Source organism: Falco peregrinus, chromosome 11 (assembly GCF_023634155.1).
Source record: "Falco peregrinus isolate bFalPer1 chromosome 11, bFalPer1.pri, whole genome shotgun sequence".
Classification (NCBI taxonomy): Eukaryota; Metazoa; Chordata; class Aves; order Falconiformes; family Falconidae; genus Falco; species Falco peregrinus.
Window position 1 is genome coordinate 7560579 of NC_073731.1, and position 21505 is coordinate 7582083.

General features: G+C 39.2%; 1 protein-coding gene across 4 annotated transcripts in view; it reads right to left on the reverse strand.

Moving 5' to 3' along the window:
• TASP1 (taspase 1) overlaps positions 1 to 17635 on the reverse strand; it is an 87752-nt gene extending 70117 nt beyond the window's left edge. For all 4 annotated transcript variants that reach the window (XM_055816287.1, XM_055816285.1, XM_055816286.1 and 1 more), the window contains exons 1-6: positions 17547 to 17635; positions 13904 to 14121; positions 12037 to 12104; positions 10441 to 10509; positions 2076 to 2196; positions 549 to 633 (exon numbers count right to left, since the gene is read on the reverse strand). In XM_055816287.1, the coding sequence (XP_055672262.1) occupies positions 549 to 633; positions 2076 to 2196; positions 10441 to 10509; positions 12037 to 12104; positions 13904 to 14048 (488 nt within the window). In that variant the 5' untranslated portion in view covers positions 14049 to 14121; positions 17547 to 17635. The remainder of the gene's footprint in view (positions 1 to 548; positions 634 to 2075; positions 2197 to 10440; positions 10510 to 12036; positions 12105 to 13903; positions 14122 to 17546) is intronic.
• Between the last annotated feature and the right edge of the window lie 3870 nt (positions 17636 to 21505).

Below are 21505 nucleotides of genomic sequence, written 5' to 3' on the forward strand. Positions count from 1 at the left end.
ATATTTCAATTGTTGCTGTAGATGCTATTAAATCTATCTTTAAAATAATTTCCTATTTTGGCAAAAATAACAGGAAGTTACTAAACACTGCACGTTTCCACACCATAGATACAAAATAAAGCCACAAAGACAAGGAGGAAAGTAGGACTCTTTTATATACTCGTTAAAAACTACGTTGCCTCTTTCAAAAGTAGACAGAGGCAAAGGCAGTAGAATTTCATTTTAATCTTGATGTATTCAAGGATTTTTCAAAATGCTACAGTAGCAAACATAAGAATTCAGTATGATGTAACTGGAAATAATCACACAGACAGAAATTATCACAAAATGATGGTGCCATCTATTCACAATACTTCATTCTACCCACAGCATCATCAAGTGCACAAGATGTTTCAAGATCAGAGAACAAAGCTTATCTTCTTTTTAAAGGCACACTATCGCTGGTATGTGAAACAGCACCAGCCTTCTTGGGATAAGATATAGCCTTCAAACATTGCATGCAGAGAGACAAAAGACCAAAGTAAAGTCAAGCAGAACAAAGCAATTACCAAGGTGGAATTCTGCCAGCAGAGAGTTTTCCCTTCTGCCCTTCACACAACAATCTATTTGCAACTGAAACTGGGTTCTTGATTCCTGAAAGGAAAAATTAGCAAAAAATGGGAACACGACATTAAAATATTTTTCCACATAGCATTGTAGTGTTCATTTTAGCAATGGAAGTCAGCTTCCTTCAATTTCCAAAGCTTTGCCAAGTTATTAAGAGATAACTTATGTTTCAATTTAACAACAACTTTTATCAGTTTTTCCTTCCCATGTTCTAATAGTAGCAATAAAGCCTTCTAATAAAAATCAACACACACGCACACTTTTGTTTTTTTTAAAGAAAGAATCATATTAAAAAATTAGGACTGACCTCCTACCACAGATCTCAAATTAATCCATGATATTCTACAGGCCAAAGGTATTTTGTGAACATTAATTTATCAAAATTAAAGGAGCTTTCATTCAAACCTGTGTGGTCAGCACAGGGATTATAGGATTTAGGCTTAGCTTTCTCTCACTCCCTCCTTCCCCAGGGCTGGAAGGATACATTTTCTAACAAACAAGCCTTGAAACAATTATATTATTTATTTCAGTTTGTATCTATATAAGGAAATTATTGCCACAGATTAGAACTATCCTAGGATAAAGAACAAAGCTTGAAATGGTGTCAGAAAAGCTATTCAATAGTAACAGTTAAGGCTGTTCAATGTACTTAACACAAAACCTCAACAATCCCTATCTGGGACTGTATACCTATACTTGTTTTGTACAGAAAGCTAGAGCTACCAAAAAAAAAAAAAAGGCAAAAAAAAAAAAAGGCAGCACATTAGTTCTCAGATTAAGTAAGTCCCACATGCAAATGCATGTAACCTTGTAACAGTAACACACAAAATAAATGCAAATGTAACTGATCATGCAAGAGAAATTATAATGAAAAAAAAATCTCCAGCATACAGAAATTTTATGTCCCAAGCAAACAGCTTCATAGATGAGCAGATGCACGCATTCTCAAGAATACATGAAAGCCTTCGGTCTGGAGGCTAGCACACTATAAAGGAAACCTTGGTCCCTCAGGATCCTAACTTGACCAACTTAACCTAAGAGATCAAAATATCAACTGACCTTATGATTGAGTTATATACCAGCAAGTTCTCTGAGGAGACAGAGAACAAAAACAAACATAAAGCTGCATTTAAATGCTTGTAAAATTATTTTTTTAATAATTTCATTTTATTTTAAAGTTATTCTACAAATTCATCTGAGAAGGCTCACTCCCACTGTGAATACTGTAGAGTACCATCACACAATCGTTCTGCATCAAAGGATTAACAGTGAACTAATAAGAAAGTATGTTACACAAAACAAACCTAAACAGTAATTCAGGGAGCAGGAATGCCTCCCCATTTTTTAAAGTGGGCAGAATTTATTTAAATAAAGCAGTATGTACAATGTCCTCCCTCCCTCCAAAAAAGAACAACATTGATCTTTGTGCTTAGATCAGTAGCTAGCAATGAAATACATAGTTAACATACCACTCAGTGCTCCAACTGCTCCAAAATTTAATGACTTTCCATCCATTATACTGGCATCACATTCTATCTCACCCAGAAGGTTTAGGTTAGACCCCAATCCTGCATTTGTAAAAGGAGAATCCTAAAAATAAGAACAAAACACTGTAAGGGCACATCCATAAAAGACTAGATCAACACCTTTATGTAACTGATCTGATGCCACTGATCTTGCAGTGCACTTTCTTATTCTAGTAATTTAACCTTCCACACCAAAAACAACAGCAATTTGAACAGGGCATCCCAAATTACTGTAATGGATACCTTACATTCTCTACAGAACATGATATAACTCAAGTGTAATAATGCGCTAATACAAAAACCAATCACCCAACAATTTAAGCTAATCATTTATATGCAAGCAAAAGCCTTACAACACGAGTGAAAAATCCCTCTGTCCCTCCCCCAAAATGCACACTTCATTTGGTCCCTAACCCATCAAGTAACATTTAAGTAACATCTAATAACTGCTGCACAGACCACAGTGGACCTTTTAAACTCGAAGTATGACACAGCAGCAAAGCAGAACCGTACCTTTCCTTAACATTCTAAGCCTACAACTGCAGCTATGCATGCAGAAATAAAGAACTGGCATCAGTTAACAATTCACTTCGTAAAATTTCTATTTGAGCATTATCTGAAGGACAGTCATTACTGCAGCCTGGAAGCTTCTTGAATAAAAACCAAGACTTATTTCATAGAAAGTATGGAACAACATTTAATAAGCTGATTATAAGCCTAAGTCCTCCTTTATTAGCACCCTCTGTAGCATTTTGCAAACTCAAGGTTCTTAAGAAGTTTTGCATGCCAGAATTAAAACCACACATTTTTGCCCCTCCCATTTCATCAGAGCATCCTCAGGACTTTAAAAACACACCATTTTAAAGTAGCACAGTTCAGGATTCTCACTGCCAACTCAGTATAATCCCCTCTTTCTAGATGCAAACACAAAACGAAGACAAGACAAAGAAACAGCCCAGAACAGCCAAACAGCAAAATTTCAGAGACGCTGCATACTTTCAAAGCTTCATATCTGTTTTTATTACCACTGCATAACAACCTGATGCAACAAAATGTTGTCTAGACCACATGTCAACACACCAATGAAATTCAATGGTCATACCTTTACAGTACATGTAACAAAAGCTGAATCAGAAACAAATCTAGTGGAAATAGCTCAAAGTTCTGTCTTAAATGTTAACTGATTCTTTTTTGTACATACTGCTTTGTAATGAATACAAGGAAACAAAAGAAAGAGAGCACACAGAAATGAAAAATAAATGTGATGCAAGTCAGCTTTTGTTAACTTGCAAATGAGCAAGTAGTGAGTGAATTCTAAACCTGTTTTGCAAGATGTTGATTCTAATTTACAGAGATATTTAAAGTGTTCTTAGTGTTTGAGTCCCCAAATCAGTATCTTCCTGAAAATTATGAATACGTAACACATGATTAATACATAGTCATGAAACAGCCTAATCTTTCCATGTTCACCTTATAACTATTCTTTACTTTCTGCTTTTTCCTTCTGCATCCAAGAAGTAGCACAAGATTTTTATCCCATTTTATCCCATCCTCTTTTATCCTATACCACAACAGATCTTCAAATTCACTGTTTATATTCATTGTGGTGTTCATTTTGATAGGTATGTTTCACAGCAAGTAAGTAAATCTGAAAAGATTTTAGGTTAATAAAACATTTGCAGTTTAGTGCACAGGGAGTATCTTTCCCTAGAAGTGGGTGAGGAGGCAGGAATATGATTGAAAAAGGCTACCAAGATGACAGCCTTGAAAAAGTAGAAGACTGTAGCACAGCCGCTGGCTTAACCAACTTCATTGCTCCCCAGGCTCTACAAGTATGAAGAAAATTAAGTCAGTGAAGTTTAGAACAAAAGGAGCAGAAAAGTGATAGAAGGAATGTGAACATGAATGGTGAAAGGTACTTGGAGGACAAAGTAAAAACAGGAATGCATTAGGATGAACAATGCCTGCTCCTAGTGCTGTCCAAGTTCCTTGCCCATGGGTAATCAGAGTGCGTAGACCTGCAAGACTGGAGACAAATTTCTAATATTCTGTTCCAAAAACGTTCACTCAGTCTATTATACTCAAAAGCATTAGCAAAGAGGAAGAATTTCATGCTCTACAGATTTTTCACTGCCACAAAGCAAATATAGCCGTTATCTTAAAAGCAGATGTCATAGCCAAATAAAGGAAGTAAGAAGGACCCATCAGAACAGAAGCCCTAGTAACACTGTCCAGAATCCTTCTGCAGTGAAGACACAAAGCTCCCCACCATCTGATAAACATAATAATCAAAAAAGAGTAGGGAAAAAAATACAGGATACAGAGTGGCACTAGCTCACTTTATTTCTAAAAATCTAGATGTGCTTGATGCTTTAGCATAGCACTTTCTCTGGCACATCAAGGCACCTTCACTGGCACTCCAAGAGACAACTTATTCAAAGGATCTCAAAGCAAAGGGAATGCCACTTGTTTCTCCCTACAGAGTATTTATGAGACTACTACAGAATGTTAGACAAATAAGAATTCTAAACCAACAAGATGGTAGATGCATATTTGGCGGCATAACTCTTTCATTTCAGGACTCAGAAGGAATCTTACCAGTACAATCAGTCACAACATGAGTAACTTGTCCAGTAAAAAGAAATAAAGACCAAAATCCAAGCGCCTGTTCAAAACCTCTGTAGAGTTTTACTTAGCTTTAAAATCAGACTGCACTCAATTAAGAAGATGGTCTCAGAATTGCCCAGAAGATGGTATACTCTAACTTCACAGCTCTGAAAGGTGATCTGATAACAGCTTTAGACAGCACAGGAACTGGGTGCGAGTACATGGAATTTTTGATACCTACCTGAGTGTCTCAGAGATGAGATATAAAGCCTTTAAAATAAGACAGGGAAAAACCTTTACAAAAAATGGAAACAGAAATTCACACCTACTTCTACAAATAGGCAAGGACATGAAATACACCACACAAATACATCTCTTTCTTGAAAACAATCTCTGCAAAGTCTGACCAAAAGATTTCAAGACTCTGATATACAAATGGAAGAATACCACTTAATTTTCATAAGGTGTATTTTGAAATGAAAACTCAAAACCTTCAAGGAATGCAGAAACTTTATTAAAATAGAAGCATGCATGCCTTCAAAGGGGAAAGAACATAAACTGAACTAACCGAAGCACTCTCTTCATACCCTCAGACAGAAAAATGCAGTACCGCAATAACCATATGACTACCATAGGAGGGGGAAGAACCCAATCAAAGCATGTATCCAAGGAGGAAAAAGTTTATAATACAAAAGGTATCTTCAGGAATATACTTTTACTTAAAAAGACAAGCAGAGATCAGCCTTTGTATTTCTAAAGACACTGAAAAAAGACAATGAATTAAACCAAACATGAGCTCTGCATGTTAACACCAAGCCCTTCTAGCACAGGAAAGTAAAAGGAAGAGGAAAAAGATAAACAAATGGCTATTGAAAACATTCTAACAAAACATAAGCTTTCAATTATGTGAAAAATACTACACTACCTGGCAATTACTCCACCACTGAAGTATAGCTAACTTAGTAAACCTGTAGTGAAGAAGATAGTACAATGCTTTAAGATGTGAAACAAGAGTTTCATTTTCCTGTTATCCATCTTGTAAAAACTCTCAAGCTACCAAGGGTATCAGTTTTATTTTTAGAATCCTTTTAACTTCAAGATGTATTTACAAATGTTTTGGCAGCAGACACAGTCATGCTGAAGTTTCTAGCTGCGGTCAAAGTTGGAATGCTTGAAGAAATTATTCAACACTATAACACCAATGGTCCTGAATTACATCGAGGCAAACAGTTACAATACTCTATTTTCAATATGCATTAAAGAACATTCCATCCATCTTCAATACAGTTTTGGCCATGGTTTATTTGCAACTTTTAAGAGGGATTCAAAGTCTACTACATAATGTAATTTTGAAGTTTATTTTTCTGTGGGAATTTAGTGGCAAGAAGTAAAAGTCTACAAGGATGAGTCACGTCCCTTTCAATTGCACAAGCTAAAATGTTTTCAAAGAACACTTTTGTCACAGATTACTGTTAGCCACTCTGCTGCAAAACATCATAGTATTGCTTTTAACTAGAATTAACAACTTCCAGTTCATTACCCATTAAAAGTTCATGTATGGTGACTGCCTTAATACAACAAGGCTGCTAGCACTGTGCTTTCATCTTTAAAGATAAGTCCTTGGGACGAAGATTGTATACTCAAAAATCTTAATTACTATATAACTGATAAAAGCAAAGAAAAACCAATTCAACAAGAAACAAGTTCTTTCACTGCAAAATTTTGCTGACAGCCACAGAAATCCACTGCTTGAGTATAGCAAAAGATTCAAAATACCCTTTGCATTGATGAACAACAATAACAACAACTTCACAAAAGTGAAGTCGTTTGAGCAATTTCAGTAGCAAGGAGATTGAAACTCAAAATGTGACATCCGCTTCCCCAACAATCATACTGATTTCCAATTTAAATGATGCTCATAAAGTACATTCTACTGAAGTCAGATTAAAGAAACAAGTGATCTACACACAGTATTAATACACTTAGACTAAAATCTTGTAAGTTTGAAATCTTCATCATTCTTTACAACAAACTTATACCCTTGCCTCCAGTACCTGCATCTGAACAGTAGACTTTATAAAGTGCTCTATAGTCAAAGAAAAGCTTGAAATTGCACATTGTTCTCACACAGCCATAAATGCTACCAGCATGTGGTTTTGCTGGAAACTGCAACAGGACCTCCTCCTCCTCCCCCCAGAAAAGCTGCCCAAATCCCTTTGTGTTTCAGAAGAAACTCAGACTTCATATGGTGGCTGATAGCAAGAGTACAAAAAGAAATGGTACTGCAATAATGTCTTTGTAGAAGCATGCAGTTTACATGATGAGTCTTATGAAGCACCTTGTCCAGACCCATACTATTACCAAGAGCTGAAAAAAGTAACACGTTCATTTGTTTCTCTGCCATGACAGCATTCACAAACTGGAAAACGTAACTGCCTTTAATCAACTTATCAAATACTGCCGATGCTTACAAAGACCAGCACACTTATTTTAACAGTGTTCTGTGTCAGCTGCTCTTGCTACTTTGCAAAAGAGATCTACCTTTTCTCTAATTAGCTATTATCATTACCATCTTAATCACAGAACACTATTTCCACTTGAGATTCATATAGTCCAATACAGAAAGGCTGCTCTTTCTCCATTTAGAGCCTGCAAAAATAAAAGAAAAACCAGAAAGCATACCACAAGCAAACTGTCAGCTTGCTCATAAAAGATCAAGAGCAAGTCTTGTGCCTCAAGAAGTCTTTGAAGTAATGCCTCTTGGATTAGCTGAAATTCTGTCTAATAGGAGTTGTGTAATTGAGCGGAACTAAGAAAAAAAAAATACTCATCTTTTGTGACACTACCACAAAAAGATATTTGTGCCATGCAAAGACTATAGATTTTTTGAACACAGCATTAGAAGTCCTAGAGAACTGTAAAAGTGATTATTTCTGATAAACTCACAGCACTGTGTTCTACCAAGAAGTTACAGTGTAAAATACAAAGGAATCTGTTATCACGTTATACAAACTTTGGTTGTTCTGTATCTTAATCTGTATTACTGACACATGTAAACAAATATTTTTTTTATCAGATTTTCACTATGTATCTGCCAACCCAAAACGCTGCAGTGCTTTTTGTAAAGTCACTATTTTTTCCTGCATAAACAAAACAGTGATAGCTCACTAGAGACAGTCAACATACAAACCTACTTTTTTACTCATAAAATTTTGTTATTTATGAGAAAAACTATGCTGTTTGGTTTGTTGATTTGCCACATGCAGTTTCTATTTTACATAGAAAAACATCAGGATTAAAACAGAAAATGCAGCTCCAGAATTCACAGATGTCTGTAGGTGGTGTTCAGTATGACATATGAGTAGATACAAACCTTTCAACATTTTGAAAGCTGACAGACAGGAATTTCGCATACCAGATTCAAAAAACTGCTGCTGCAAACTACACCATTTTCTGAGTGTACCTTTGATATTTTTCCCTTAATGTAACTGCATAGCTATATACTTTAATTTAAAAGAAGCCCAAATCCCAAGCCCAATATACTTTATACCAGTAACAGAGAGAACAACCCACAATTAAGAGGTTAAATAAATCACTTAATGAATAAATGAAAGCTAATAATTACATTAATGGCAACAGTACAACCTGAACAAAATAATATTTAACTTAGAAACTGGAAAAATGGAAAAAATTAGGTTTTTTGCATCAGTATACATAAAAATACTACCTAAGAGAATTATAAAACCTGGAAGCAAAATGATGGCAGGCATCACCACAATACTAGCAAGACATGAGGAAAAAAAGGTTTCTGATTGGAGTAATTTCATTAAAATGTTTTAATTTCATCTTAGAACTGTAACTTCTTACACAGATGTCACTTCAGAGTGTTTAAATCTACTAAAGTAAAAGAAGAAAAGTCTCTTAGGGATAACAAAAACAGGTAAAATGTATACCCTAGGCACAGCTGCAAAGAGATATATAACTGTAAAGCTTCTTAAAACATTTCTTCAGTGTAGCTCAGGAACATGATAAAAATCACAACACTAAGTGGATTTCCCCCCCACTCCACCCCCTGAGGAGGAAACTGACACACAAACAATCTTGTTGAGTAACAGCAGCCTCAGCTAGCTTACGGAAGTGCATCATAAATAACCCCGTTAGAGAGATACCTTTCGTTTTCACCAACCTATATTCTAATGTGTAAGATAACACATGAAAGCATATTTGAACAGCTCAGTGGAGACACCAAAAGTACTGTTTAAAGCCAAGAAGCTTGCCAAGTTAAAACTATGACTGAAGTCCTGGCTCCCAGTCAGCATGTCCACCACATATTAAAGTATGTGCTGCCTGCCTTACACTAACCCTGTCAGGTATGTTAACACTTTCCCAACTTATGTGTAGACAAATTAATTGCTAATCCTCTAAGAGTAATAGCATAAACTCCAAACCCAGGAAATTATTTTTACAGCACAACATTTACCTTGCCTTCCTTCTTCACGAATAAAATTGGAGAGAAAGAAGCAATTACTCCTTACAGGAGAAGAGGAATACTTGTTTCGATCATTACTGCCATGAAGGTTGGGTAGAGCTGGGACAATAACCAAACTGCCTCATTTATATCCCAGAAATTCTTTTAGCTTTACCTCCTTCTACATTACTTCATAGGGACCCTTCACTAAAGTCTGATGCTATAAAAATCTCACCACTCCAAAACGACACTCCTCCAAAAACCTCACAAACAGGTGCTCACCTCTTAATCATTATCAAGACTGTCTATCTTAATTAACTAGAACCATTTTGTAATAAAAGCATTACTTGTCCTATTCTTCTACACGTATTTTGTCATAAAAATCAGAAAAAAGGATTATCTTGCACTGAAGTCACATTTCTCTGAACAGCTTGCTTCTAGTCTCTTATACTGTCAGAGATGATACACGCACAAAGTAAAAAATGTAAGAAAAAAGCCTTTGGGAAGTGCATTCATTTAAGCACATAGCAAAAGTATGCTGTGGGACAAATAAGAACATAAAATTCCTCCTTCATTTTCACAGAGTACTTTAATTGGATGGAGAGACAAGCAGCATTAAATTTATGCATTGTTTCTGTAGAATTACCCTGAAGAACTGAAAAAGTTATGAATAACACAACCCAAGAAGGCAGACTCAGAGACAGTTACCTCAATATAATTACTACATGACAGTGTTAATAGAACTACTACAGACTAACTACATTAAATTCTTTGGATCATAATTTCAAGAAATGAAGCATAATTCAGTGTGAAACATTAAAGAAAAAGAAAAGGAATGAGGAGTTACCCTAGAATTTATAGTTAAGGTATGTGACCAGTAGCATGATGTTTTTCCCTACCTAAGAAGCAGAGCCAGTCTGCCGGTAGCTCAGTAAGTCAGAAATAAAGTTCCCTACAAAGTGTTCAATAAGCCTTTAATGACTGTAAAGACTATCTGATAAGGCATACCTAAGATGACAACCAAACTGCACCAACTAGACAACTTCTATTCAGTTTGCATCTTTAGAAAGTCTTTAAATAAATTTACTCCAAAATACAGTGGAAAAGCAAAAGATAAAATTAGTGTACCACAGAAATGCAAATCTCAGTAATTTTCCGTTTGAATTAATACCTTCCTACAGAAAAATCTGGCAATCTACCTGAGAGACATTTACTACTAGTCAGAAATCATACCTCTAATTCTATAAGTGCTGCAGTCACTGCATCTGTTGCAAGAGCACCAGCCTGTAGCTTTTCAATTGCCTGTAAAACAGAATTTTTAGTTGATGATTAGGAAATTCTAATATTCTGTGACTAAGGCCTACATTTTCCTAGTCCTGTACAAAACAAAATCTTCACAAAGTTAGTTTACGATGTAAGAGGGCATAAAAGTAAGAAGCACTAGAAATAGTCAGTATGTACCTTGCAAGGGCAGATCTGAATGCATGATTTTACTACTCCAACATTTCAACACTGCATTTAGTAGCAATTACTGTGTGATCAAATTTATAGCAAAATAAATTCTTATATCTGGTGTCTTCAAACACGTAATGTTTCAGTCCAGAAGTTTCTAATTTCCTTCCAAGATTCAACAAAAATCCCTAGTACCATATATTCATGCAACTGTCATGAAATTCAACAGAATCTACAACCTCATCTGAATGCAAACACACAAAATCAAATCAAATAAGAGAATGTTATCGTCAAATTATATACGCACACAGAAATGAACTTCTGGAGCTTATTATTTCTTAGATCTATACTGGACAAGACCCCACACTCAAGTTCTCTCAGGGAACCCAAGAAAACAACTGGCTGCATCTTTAGTTGCAAGACAAACCTGCAACTGTTTGTTCTTCATGGAAGTTGTTTATGATGGCTACCTACCTTAAGGAACCATAAGGAGTGTCAAATTACTTAAGATTCTATGACAAACAACATTTTTTCACACATAATTAGCTGGAAAACAATATCATCAGGGTTAATGCACAACTTTAATGAAGCTAGTGTTAAATTTGGATGATTTTTGAGGCTTCTCATTACAAAATTAGATCAGTATTAGGATTGAGCAACAGAACTGTAAGATGAAGTGATAGTTGTCAGAGGCCAGCTCTAAGACTTGTAAAAAGCCTGCCAAGCTCCCCAGCTCCTTCTCCCTGGAGAAAGCATAAGGCATTAGAAATTTTGGAGACAGGTCTTTCAGCTTCTCATTCAACACTCAGCAGACAGGACTTGCCAGTTACAAAGCTAAGATCTTGGAGGAGATAAAAAAATAGTAATTTCAATGGAAAAATCTTGCCATTTCTCCTTTTCCAGCTTTGGGAAGAGAGTTTTAATTTTTTTCTTTTCTTTTTCCTGTTTCTACCTCCCCTCCTATTAAGTTAAATCAAGAAGAAAAGAATTCTAGAAATCCCTGCATTCACAGAACAATCTGGATGCTAGTTTAAATAAATTCCAAAAACAGCGGACATTGATGAAATGTGCTTGGCACCAGCAACCCCAGAGCCTCGGAAACAGTGCATGAAGCTGAAGGAATACTCAGTGTAGGTACCACCATAACCTTCTCTTTTTGCCACCCTGTTCCTTTGGTGTCTGCTGTTTGCCACCACTGATGGGAATGTTGCTGCACTGACTCTGTATCATATTAACTGTTACCGCTCCATTTTCTCTCTAGAAACACATACAGTCTGAGTAGTCAACGCAGACAAGGCCATTCACACTGAAGGGACAGTGCTACCGAATACGTTTCTTGTATACCCACTACAAGACCGTACAGCTGGTAAGACATACCTTCTGACAGGCTCTTTTGCACACATGCTTGTATTCTTTAGCTTTGGATTCGGAATGATAACCTGCACCTACAATTAAGGCAAAAGGAGAAGATATTACACTACCTGCCAAACTGTAGCTTTTGGTTCGCATAATTAAGACAGAGGCAGATACAGCCTTCCTTAATCTGGATTACATTGGCATTTCCTTTTTGTATCAGTGTTTAACAATTTTATGCATTCCAACGTTGATTCAAATCCATTCAGTAAAATATAGGATACAGAGCATATATGCAGAAGCACACAGCTGTAAGTCTCAGCATCATGCAATCTCTTTCTATAAACACTGTCCAAGAGACTCGCTTTTTGCTCATTCTTGGAGGACTTCCAGCATAGCTTTTTTATTTATTGTCCATTATTGGGCAAAAAACTCAGGTTTAAGTCAAACTGCAATTTCCTTTTGACCACTGATTTGCAAGTTTGCAGTTACCATTCTGCTCATCTTCTCATGTTTACGCTACATTTTTAGAGCTCATTACTCTGACTTCAGAAGCAAAAGAGTTCCTTAAAATAACAACAATCATATATTTTTTTTTCATCTTTTTCTCATTTTCAGTCTTTATTCTGCCCTGTTTTGCACCCACTGTGCCCTGCTTCAATACCTGAAAAATTTACAAACGCCTGCTATTTGACTAAATGCAGCATCAGAAAAATAACAGACAAGACTAGCACACCAATATTTAAATTCCATTTCTTCTGGTTTTGCGTACTTTGAACTTTAAAAATATGTTTATATTTATCTCAGCTTTCCTTTCCTCACCTTTAGAAATGTTAGCTTTGAGAAACTCTAATAAAGTAAGTTCTAACAGTACTAGCAAAAGAAAAAGAAGAATTTTAAACAAAGTAACCCAGTAAAGGACAATATATTGAACAATTCTATTTGCTCTTAAAATATATACCAGAGTCATCAAACATCAACCCAGAATAATTTCTTTGAGGTTTTTAGGTTTTTTTACCTTTAAGGATTTTATAAACCAAGTAGCATGTCGGTTTTTCAAGTATTTTAGGTGTCACCAGGCTACTCCTGCTCAATTTCACCTCATGTCATCATACATATGCTATAACAAATACACAGCCAGATACAAGCATCGCTAATATTTTCAAGATTAATAGTATTTATGAAAGAACCTATCAGAAAAAAAATTGAGCAAGACACACATAACATCATTTTTGTATCACATCTGAGTAGATGACCTCTTCATTACATGTGGAAAAAATAAACAGTAATTCTCTTAAATACAAGCAAGATAAAAAAACATTAGACTTGGAGGCAAACTTTCAAAATGGTAAAAAAAAAAACCAAGTTCTGCAACAAATGACCTAAGGAGGTTTCAAAAAGCCTTAACTAGACTGCACTTATGGACAAGTTAAATAAGAATCAGCTTTTATATATATACATATATGTGTATATATATATGTATATATAAGAAAAGTCAGTAATGAAACAGCTATGTTTGATCCTATATAGTATAAAGAAATAGACTGAAAGATCTCTCACATTCTGTAGGTTTCCCAAGTTTAGCAGATAACTGCATAATTTGACATTTTATAACCATTTAAATTTAGGGATTTTGTTTGGGGTTTTCTTTGTCAAGAAGAAAAATTAAAAAAACATTCAGAACACCCAAAGCCATACATTTTTATTAACAGTTTTCAAGATCCTCCAGCCAATGCAACTTCCAATCAAACTCTTCACTCCCAGATTTACACCCAAAGTTAATATCACTTCATTAACATACTAGTAGTCCAAAGTCAATACAAAATTTGAGTGGATATTTAGTTTGTATATGCACTATTTCCATTCCGGCTGTTATGCTTCTGCAGCTTACCTGCATGGACAAGCACAAATCCCACTCGTTTCCCTCTTTGGGTTTGCTTTGTTTCGGGCTCTTTGACCACCACTTTTACAGCTGTAACCTGAGACGATTTGGAAGGTAACACTTCTACTGAACTTATCCCCTTCTCCATGATCATACATTAGGATCACCATCTTCTACTGGAAAAGAGCACCTTTCCATTCAAAAATAAACTCTGGAGAAGAATCATCCTAAAATCAGATCACATGCATACATTAGATACTGATTTCAAGAAATAAATTTCATACAAATAACTTCAGAAAGAAACATTGGAAGAGAGGTTTGCAACAAGGTGAGTATGCCTCTTGAAATAAGCTTCTAAGTCCTGCCTCTTCCCTAGCTACCAGTATTAACGAGACTTAAAATAATCAAAGTCCATGTTGCAAGTTGAAAGCAGCCTTTTCGTTACAACTTAACTTGAACCTAATGATCTTTCCAGACATTGTAGGGAATTATTGATATAAAGCTTGCCCATGACTAAGAGAAAGCTGCTTCCCATGGTCTCCTTTTATTCAACAGTACAACTTATTCTCCACCCATCACGCTTAACTAGTTTTTAATGTGATAATCCTCCATAGCCACAATCTTTACTTCTTAGAAGTGTCGTCCCCTGCTTGTGTGGAAAGTCCTAAGCAGCACTGTAGCAATGCTGGCAAAAGCTGAAATATTGTATATGTGGTTGCACAAGAGAATCCCCTATCCTCAAATCACATGAGGGCATCTGCCTGTGTGATTTTGTGTCTACATTCCACATAGGGGATATAGAAACCATGCATTAACACGAATTCAATAGTCATACAAGAATTTATGAACATGTGCTCTAGAGAATCATGGCATGTGAGTAACACTTAAAAATGCTGTACCTTTTCCTTGCTTTTGCTCTACTCTTCCATACTTTTTCATTCCTTAATCTTATTATTCTCCAATAATTTGCGGGGGGGGGGGGGGGGAGGGAGGGAGGGATGGAAAGACACTAACTTTTTTTCATGGCAAAGTATTTCTAAAAAAATGCCAAATAAACCTAAAACAGTGAAAGTTTGCCTAGACAAGCCTAAGGATTATTAGTGAACCACAACATGCTTAAGTTAATCTCAGATAATTTAGTAACCCTATTTGGTTTTGATCTTAACCTTTAAAATGTTAATCTGATTTAACATTTACAGACAGTTAATGGAAAAACTGTCAGTATTTTCTAATATACAAACCAAAAAAAGCTCACAAGTACAGAACAATGTATTTTTCAGGAGTCACAAAAGAAATTCACTGTATTTACTGTTCCTCTTATCCACAGCCTAAAATCCTGACAAAATACTGTTTCTCTAGTTCAGCAGGTAAAATTAAAACCAGATATTCTACAAGTTGAATTAATTCAGGAAATGAAAAAACATACAGTGTTACTGCACGAACAGAGAAGACCTCTATAACATATTAAGACAGTCCAATATGTCTTTCACTCCTACCACATTGAAAGGGACTATTTGTAACCTAGGAATACTAGAAAGCAAATAGAATTTAAAAAAATGAGAGGTTTAATACATAGGATTTGAACCACAGATTTTGCAAATGCTATATGGCTTATTCCAGTAATTAAATACCACTCCATTTAAACAACCAAGACAATGTAAATGCTGTTTAGCAAGATTCAGCACTGGTGCAGAACAGACAAAGTTGTTGGTTTACCACAATCATCTTTTCAATAAAGAAAATTATCATAGCTTTCTAGGAAGTTATTTATTTCCACTCATTGTTTCTTAGATGCTAAATGTGTATCAGTATCTTAACATATTTATAAATTTGCATTTTAAAATTAAATATGAACTTGTTGTTATAGCTATAAATATATGTATTTATACAAAATAAAGACCACTACAAATACAGAGACTCTACAGAAAGAAAAAGATTTATGGACTATATTCCATTGTAATGGTCTGCTGTATAAACTTCAGAGTAAAATTAAAGTCCTAATCACTGCATTTACATCCTTTTTTCTAATAATAATGAAGAAAGTTTGGGCAGCCATGGGTACAGGCTGTAAGCTGAAACACAGCCTGCTTCCTACAAACTCTTGTGTTGCTGCATCTTATCACACCACACAGAATGTCATTACAGAAACAAGGGGATGATGAAGACTTAAGCAAAATGACACAGGAGCAAGTGAGGAACCTATACTCCTGCAGAAATGGAAGAAATAGTGTGGTGATAGTAAAAGCAATAGTGATGCTTAGTTAAACTGGCTTTGAAAATGAAGATACAGGTGCCACTTAAAGACTAATAGCGTAACTCCAGACTGAAAACCCTAATTAGATTTTTGCACATGCTCAGGTCTGAGGATTCACTTATTTTTACCAAACAACGTATAATCAACCTAGCTGAATAATTTTCTTCATTTCATAACACCCCTTCCACTTCAAACTGTTCTTCAAGTCCTTTCAAATTTCATTCACAAACCCGCAGCTTCACTTTGTAAGCTCTCGTTGGACTCAACCTTTCCCTCTCTAGTGTCTTGTTGGAGTTATCTGTTCTCCTCCCTCGCCGTCACACATTTAAACTTCTGACCTCATCCCTCCTTGTTACACAGCTCACTGCTGAACACCTGTGCAGACCCAGAAACAGTGGAGGAATACACACCCCAGTTCCACTCCTGAAGAACATGAACCACAACGCTTTTATCAAAGTAGTTCAAAACACAGCCCTGAAAAAGTAACTCTGAATCCTACACAGGCACTCAGAAAATATAACTAATGCGAGTGTAGAAAGAGCTGCTTGGCCATTCCCAGTGTGCTTGGCACGGCCACTACAGCTGTTCCCTCAGTCTGAGGTGACCGGCACTGCTCCCCCCTAACTCCAAGCCCTGCTGACACTCGAGGCACAGCAAACTGCTCCATAAAGCAGGCACGGATGCGGCACAGGGAGGGGGAGGGGGGCACGGGGACGTCCCCGTCCCCACCCCGGCAGAACGGAGCTCTGTGTTTCAGTCAGAGGCTGGAGCGGGGCTGCCCGAGGAGCAGCAGGCCGAGAGGGAAGCGCCTCACGGCGCCCGCGGGCAGCCGAGCCCCCGGCAGCCCTGAGAGACCAGCGGTAACCGGGAAGCTGACAGGGAACGAGCAACCGACAGCCACGGAGCAAAAGTAGAAAAGAAACTTTTATTGGGGGGGGGGAGAAACTCGCCTAGAGCGGCCGCCGCCCCACGGAGACCCCTGGGGGGGCCCGGGCGGCCTCTCGCTGCCTCAGCCCTGCAGCGCTGCCGGCGGAGGAGGCCGGGGCGGCCGCACGGCGGGAGGGGCCGCGGCCCCCCAGCCCCGTTACCGCCTCAGGCAGGCGGCGGCCGGCCCCACCATCGCCATAGCGACGCCCGGGGTCATCGCCCCCCCCCCCCCCCCCGGAGGTAGGGCCGCCGCGGCGGGGTGACGTCACCCAGAGGAGCCCCCGCCGGCGGCGCGCGGACCGCTGGAGCCCGCACGGCCGCCTCACGGCGCGGCCGTTACGCCCCATAACGGCCCGCGGAGCCCCGGCGCGGGGGTAAGCGGGCGCGGGGAAGTGCGAGAGGCCGGGCCGGGGGAGGCGGGGAGCGGCGGGCTAAGGCGGGGCAGGGCGGCACCAGGCGCCAAGCACTCACCCTCCGCCGCCGTCAGCCTCGCGCACACCCGGAACCACCCGCCCGCCCGTTGCCTCGGTGAGGATGAGGCGTCCCGCCCGCCGCCCCCTCCGATTGGGCGAAGCGAGCCAGCCGACCGGAAAGAGCGTCAGCGCTGATTGGCGTTTCGGAAGGCGAATGCGGCGCCAGCTGCCCCGGGAACACCAGTCGGGGGCGGGCTGCTGAAGGGCGCCTCTCGCCTCCTCCCCTCGGGGCGGGCGGAGCGTGCTGGGGCTCGCTTGGTGCTTGTCGGGCGGGCGCTGCTGGCTGGGGTGGCTCGGGAGGCGGCTGTGAGAGAGCAGGCAGCGGCCAGGCCCGGGGGGGGCCATCAGCTTCCCCAGGAGGTGGTGGGAATGGCGACCGCGGCCTCCCCGAGGGGAAGGCGGCTGTGGGGGCGCTGCGCGGCTGGGGCAGGAGCAGCCGGGGGGAGCGCCCTGCTTGTCCCGGCCGCCTTTGCCGGGCCGCTAGGCCTCCAGACCTCTTTTCCCTCCCGCCCCTTGGGTAACTTCCTCACAGACGGCTCTTTCCACCGAGCAAAACCTCTACACCAAGTGTGCCCAGTCCCTGAGGGGTGTTGTGTGTGAGAAGCTGGGTTGTGGTTTGGGGCTCTTCACCCTGCGCCCAGGAGATGAGTGACTTCTGATAGCTGACTGAAACAAAACAAAATTTATTGATGACAAAACCATTTTGTAATAGTCCTATCAGGAAACTTACAAAATAATTGGGTATTTTACATCTTTCTGCTTCAATGGGCATTTGAGTCGTGTACTGGTAGAGAGATACTGTTAGAAGAGAATTTCAGTACGCTTTGCTGTAAAGGAGACTCAACATGATTTTGTAAAGCTACGTTCCCAGGAAGGAGAGCATATCTAAGCCCTGTTTCCTTGATAACTTCTCAGATGATCATCACATCATGTAGATGTGAGCCTCAGCAGCCAGCTGTGTGCATGCTTCGTTAGCCCAGTCCCCGTTGCCTGCAGTTCCTGCCTTCGCACTTCAGAGCCCCTGCTCTTTGTAGGACTGGGAAACGAGACCAGATGTCCTTATGGACTTGATTAGATCATCGAGTACATTTATCTTAGCTGACACCTCAAATTCTCATTTGCAAAGGTCAGCTTTTTCAAGTTGAAACTGTGAAATTTTTAGAAGATCAAGACACGGTGGCTCTCTTTGCAGAATTCACTAAAGAGGTTTCCCTGATCTCTCGCTCAAGCTCCAATGTGAGCAGTGATAGGATGTGTTTTGTATAAAAGATTCTCTCTACCCCTCTAGAAGAAACAGATTTCAACTTCTCCCCATTTTTCTTTTCCTAAAAGTGAGCACGTGTAGCTGTGGCTGTGCTTCCTGCCACAGTGAACAGTATCATTTGCTCTTCGCAAACAAGCTGTCAGGAATTTACCTGCTTCAGCCAAACTACATCTTTACAGGGAATTTTTACAAATCTGTAGAAACAGTACTTCCTCTGACACTGATTTCATTCACTAGCCAAAATACATTTCAAAGCAAATAATAACCAGTAATAGATTACTTACACTTCATACCATCATTACCACACAAGACAAACATAATTTGGTCTCAGTTGCATATGTAGTGAATGTATTTTAGCCCGTGGCCACCATGTTGCACACAAGTTATATCATATATTAAACATTAACAGAAACTTGAGCACTGAACTGCCAAGAGCCAAACAAAACTTGTGGAAACTGACCTTTTTACCCCCAGACTTTATTCCACCTCCACTGTGTCCTAATCTTTCTGTGTAGGATCTTCCCCAGGCACTCAGAAGGCTTGTTTCTGGCCTGCCTTGTAATCACAGAAACCCCTTTTATGTCTTTTCTCCCAATAAATAACAATGTGCTTCCATTAATTTTTGTACTATTGATGTGATTTTGTTTCAATGACCTGCCTTAAATTTTTTTTAGCCATGCAAAAAAATGTCAAGAACAAATGCAAGTCTCCTTTTTCAACACACATTTTTGGCACACAAAACTATGTGGCTTATGGAGATCAGCTTTTGTCTTCCACATTACCAGGTGCTTCCTCTTCTGTTGGATAAAACTACAAGGAAGTAACGTGAAGTCCACAAGCCCTTAGAAAATCCTTGGCCTCCTTTCACAGATCTTATGGTGAGGTCCAAATCCCAGTTGTGAGTTGCTCTGTTGCCAATTATTTTTTTAAAAGTCCTCGTTATTCTTCACAGCGATGCTGAAGTGAACCAAGAAGATTCCAAAAAGTACTTGCTTTGCCTCTCAGGCAGCAATAGTCACATTTGAGCTAGGACAATCTGATTTGCGGGGAGGAGGAGGGTGTTGTGCAGAAGTATTGCAACACACTTGCCTTCTGGCTGCAACCTTTCTCTGACACACAATGTTGGCCACTATGAAAGCAGCTTTGATTTGATCTTGTGCAATAATCTACGACCTGTATAAGGTCCTACACACCTTCTTCCCCCCCCTTTCCCTTTCTCTGTCCACCCCTCCTGTCTGTTGGCTAAGAAAGAGGCAGCACATGTGGCTGAAAGTCAGCTACACATATTGTGACTTGACCCTCCTGTCAAATCTCCTTGAAGTTGGCCAGCAGGTTCAAATTACGAAGGTAGGCTGACAGACTGACGGCTGGACAGCGTGATCATGGAGCCCGGCTTTAGCGGGGAGAAGCTAAAAATGTTGTCAATGTTTGGTCCTACCCTATTCTCCAGGAGAACTGGATTTCAAATCCAAATGTTTTCACTTGTCTTTTTGAGGCTTTTACTTAATTTGTCCCTTGCTGCCAGTGACAGTTTCCAAACTGGCTAAGTACTTCTGGTGTTTTTCCTATTTTCTGGTCCTTGCTTTTCTCTAGATTTGTGTTGCTACTCCAATAAAATGTGATCTCATTCTGTAAATCATTCCTCAGTGTACAGGTTTGAAGTGAAAGACTTCCTTTATTCCTTTTACAAAAGTTTCCAGCTGTGTTTTAACGCCTGGTTTTAGTTTTGTTCTATTTCTTGTTGATTATCTTAGATTTCTTACACTTTGTGTTTCAAAGCAGAGTCTACTAGCGTTACTTCCTGATTTGATAACAAGCTTATTTGCTGCTTTAATTTATTCTGAATAAAAGTGGCTGTCCAAGCCCAGAGGCTTCAGTGAGGCTTCATCTTACTTGCTGTACTATAATTAAACCATTAATTAAATAAAATCTGAGGTAAGCATGCAGACATGTCTAAATTAGTTCTTGGAACTTAAAATATTGTTTTAATACCAACACCCTCCATTTCCTGAAAGAAAAGCTCAGAGAGGGAATACTTTTGGGGTTTTTTTTGACCAAATGTTGAGTGGGGTGATCCCACGTGCTCAGCAAGAATTTAAATGCATCTGCAGTCAGGCAGACCCACAGACATTCAAGCAGGTACAAGCACATCCCCACAAGAAGCATTTTAACACAACACAGCTGGAAACGTCTTTGACCAGGATTTTGAGAAGTGCTCTGCTCCAGAGGTGTGAGCAATACTCAATTAGGAGCTGTGTGCAAGGCATATGTGTTTGCTGCTAAACTCAGTGAGTTGCTTAACACCCTGTCAAGCGAAATCATTTGCCTCGGCTCAGGGAAACAAGATGAAGTCCAGCCTCTCTCTGCTGCCTCACAACTCCCATTCAGACCCAGCGGTATAAACCCATCAAACAGGGTCAGGGTGGGTGCTCTATACACGTCCTATAGTTCCTCCACTGAGGAAATGCCTTGCAGAGAGAAATTCTGGAGCTTCTTTGAGTAAGTCTAGGCAACACTGTATGCATCTATGAGGTTCTGTCAAATCAGGCCCACGTATCTGACAACTTACATTCATGGAGTCATAGAACGGTGTGTTGGAAGGACCTTAAAGATCATCCAGTTCCAACCCCCCTGCCATGGGCAGGGGCAAATTCAGATACTGGTTTGTTACAATGATGTGGACAAAGTACAGA